Source organism: Cystoisospora suis (assembly GCF_002600585.1).
Source record: "Cystoisospora suis strain Wien I chromosome Unknown contig_4516, whole genome shotgun sequence".
NCBI lineage: Eukaryota > Apicomplexa > Conoidasida > Eucoccidiorida > Sarcocystidae > Cystoisospora > Cystoisospora suis.
The window spans coordinates 1-3,169 of record NW_027157308.1 but is presented as its reverse complement, the minus strand read 5'-3'; the positions used below and the strand labels follow the sequence as shown (position 1 = coordinate 3,169).

Sequence of the window (3,169 nt, the reverse complement as noted above, 5' to 3'; positions counted from 1 at the left end):
ATGCTTCTTCTGTCTCTCCTTTCTGTGGATTTACTTGGATCAAAGCATGTGAAGAGATTTTCAGCTCTCTCTGTCTCTTGTTTAGCTAGACATCTCAACAGGGCAGTAAAGAGATGCCGTACACGGTCGTCTTCTATCTCGTTGTAGATCTTTGGAGATAGCCGGAAAGCACGCACAAAGACACACAGAAAGAACGCACGTTTCTCTTACACCTAACAGTGACTTGCTATGTCANNGAAGATGGAGATGCTGGAGAAGAAAGAGAAGACGGAAAAGGGGAAGAGAGACAGGAAGAAAAAAAAAAGACATTACGCAAGTTGATCGGGAGAGACGGAGATTTAACACGAAAGATAGAGGGGCTGGAGCTATTCAGAATGCTTCCCACACGGGCAAAAATGTTAAACTCAATACTACTACTGCACTTCCCTAGGAATATATGTTACACATGAACATATAGAGAGCTCTCTCTCTCTCTCTATATATATATGTATACATAGACGGACAGATATGTAGATATATACGGAGAGGCAGAAGAAAGAGATAGAAGACGTGGAGAGAAATTTGTCATTCCCAATAGGGCATTCATCGGCAGGGTGTATATACATCCCAATGGAGTAGTTGAGACCGGAGTGTCGTTGTATACGTTTCATTCGAACTGAGATAAAGTACATTCACACCACACACACTCCCTTTCTCTATGTCTCTCATTTCTACCATCTAGTTATCTTCTTAGAAGCAAAACGATCCAAAACAGCGTATACACAGAGAGGATCTCTATTGTCGTCCTCCTACTAAGTTGCTCATATACAACTGCAAAGTATGTATGTATCTATGTATGTACATATATCTATATGTATCCGCGTATATACACAACATACAGATATATATATATATACATACATCTAGCAGACACCTATGTAAGTTGACCTCGGCATCCTCTACTCCAGACCGCTCATACCACACATGCCACGACCGCAACATCACGACATAACACATACGTACGTACATATATCCATCTAGCCATATATATACATATATTATATATATATATACATGCAGTAATCTCGGTATTTTTCTACGTGCTAGTTTCTCGGAAAGAAGAGTGCCTATTTTACCTGTTGTGTGAGTTCAACGGCGGCTTCTAACTGCCAGGGTCGGTTAACCGCCCCGAGAAGCCGTAGGAGATAGGCGGGCTGCTGCTGCAAGATCCACGTGAGCCTCTGGAATTCTTTGAGCTTCGAGACTATCACTGTTAAGGCTCTCTTTCTACACCCCACACAACCACAAGAAGAAGAAGAGGCAGGGGCACAAACAACTCAAGAAGAAAACTAATAGCCGTCAACAAGTCATGTCTCTATACACATATGTATACATATAAATACATATATATATATATATATACACACCCACATTGAATGTATGCGGAGTATGTATATATATATATATGCGTATAGTCCGTGATAGGTCGGTTGCTAGGACAAGGCTCCATGAAACAAACATGACGACGATCTACGGTCCCACATGCATATACATACAAATGTATATATATATATATATGTATTCCTGACCGATGAAAGGAGATTTAGAGAGATATAGAAGAGAGATCGATACTAGCTTCTCTGCTGAATGTGCGGAGGAAGCGAATAAAGACATTCAGCAGGAGAAAAGATTCGAATCTAAAGAAGCCGTCGATAAGTCAGCTCACGTCTCCATTGATACATGTCTCTTTACAGAAATGTCTACGTGAAACACACCTACACCTCTCACGTCCTCTAGAGACAAACATACACGTCGATCATCCCTATACGCCAGAAGATGCAACGCATCTATCTATCTATCTTTAATCTATCACTAATCTATTTATCTATCTATTTATCTCAATCTACCATCTACTCACGTATGGGTATGCATGCATATATACTGTCACAAATACGATAAATGTGCAGAGCCTCTTCCTCCTCCTTCAGCATGTCCTTCTCCCAGGTGTCCATACACCTGACTTACAGGCCGAGCTTGGGGTAATCGAATTCAGTCTCAGCGACAACGGCTAACACCTGTAAAGGTAAGCACATATGTATCGACACGGAAAAGAAAAAGAAGAAGAAATGCGTCTCTAGTGAACTCATCCACATGCGATTACATACTTACATGGATTATACAGGAGCCCTATGCAGACATACGTAGACTTGCGCCAAACAGAAACCGTAGAAGAAAGAGAGAAGACGAGCATCGCCCTATACATGAATTGTCACGTGCTGGATATGCTGGTAGATACATGGCATGCGCGCCTACTAGGAGATACATAGGAATAGGAGAGACGCACACCGAATATACCATGCAGGTATGACGTATGCGTAGAGACAGAGATAAGACGTGCGTGGAAGTATATGGATAGACGTGAATGAGAGAGGGATACACTTCTCTTCGCTCGCTCGTGTCAGGGCATGTATAAAGAGTAGGCAGAAGAAGAAGGAAGAAAACTGGGTCTCTCACAGGAAGAGCTTCTGGGGTTTAAAAGTGATGCCTTTGTGCGATTACATACACTCGCTGCCGAACATAGTATTAGTCTAGCCCATATACCTATCCATGCACATACACGTAAATGCACATCCACCTCCCACATGAATGTATATAAGGCAGAGGAGACATGCTCTATCTCAAGTACATGAAGAGACACCTATTCTCATGCACACACCTCCTTCTTTCTACATACATCATCCATCCCTACATACACACCTACCCCTCTACAGTCATATCTATACACATCCATCGTGATCTTGCATGCATTCATCCCCCCCCCCTCCCCCCTGTGATGGTCGGTGTTTACTTGCGTTTGAAAGGTGGCTTCAAGACTTGAGAATTCTTTTTCCTTATCTCCTATACTTAAGACGAAATCTAGCTCTCTTCCTAGGACCTGTATGATATCATCTTCCATCTGTTCTATCTGCTCTACTCGGTTGTCAAACTCCTCCTGCTGAATAAGCTCTTGCAATTCTCGCCAGCTCACACCTCCACCCCCTGTCCCTCCTCCCCAGCCGCTTGTCTCTCCATTCGCCTCAACAGAAGCCACGGCCAGGCGACTAAGGAAAGCTTGAACTAACTTCTCCGACAACTCCTAAAAGGAAGAAGGGAAAGAGGTGAGACGAGGAGGAGAGAGAAAGAAAGAAAG

General features: G+C 42.9%; 1 protein-coding gene across 1 annotated transcript; it reads right to left on the bottom strand.

The window, feature by feature from the left end:
• Positions 1–35: 35 nt before the first annotated feature.
• Positions 36–3,115, bottom strand: CSUI_008192 (regulator of chromosome condensation repeat-containing protein; the record flags this gene model as incomplete). The annotated part of the gene is made up of 4 exons (XM_068068328.1): positions 2,828–3,115; positions 2,005–2,054; positions 1,116–1,266; positions 36–149 (listed from the first exon to the last, which is right to left on the bottom strand). Coding segments are annotated over exons 1-4 (423 nt in total), but the record flags the coding sequence as incomplete, so codon positions are not given.
• Between the last annotated feature and the right edge of the window lie 54 nt (positions 3,116–3,169).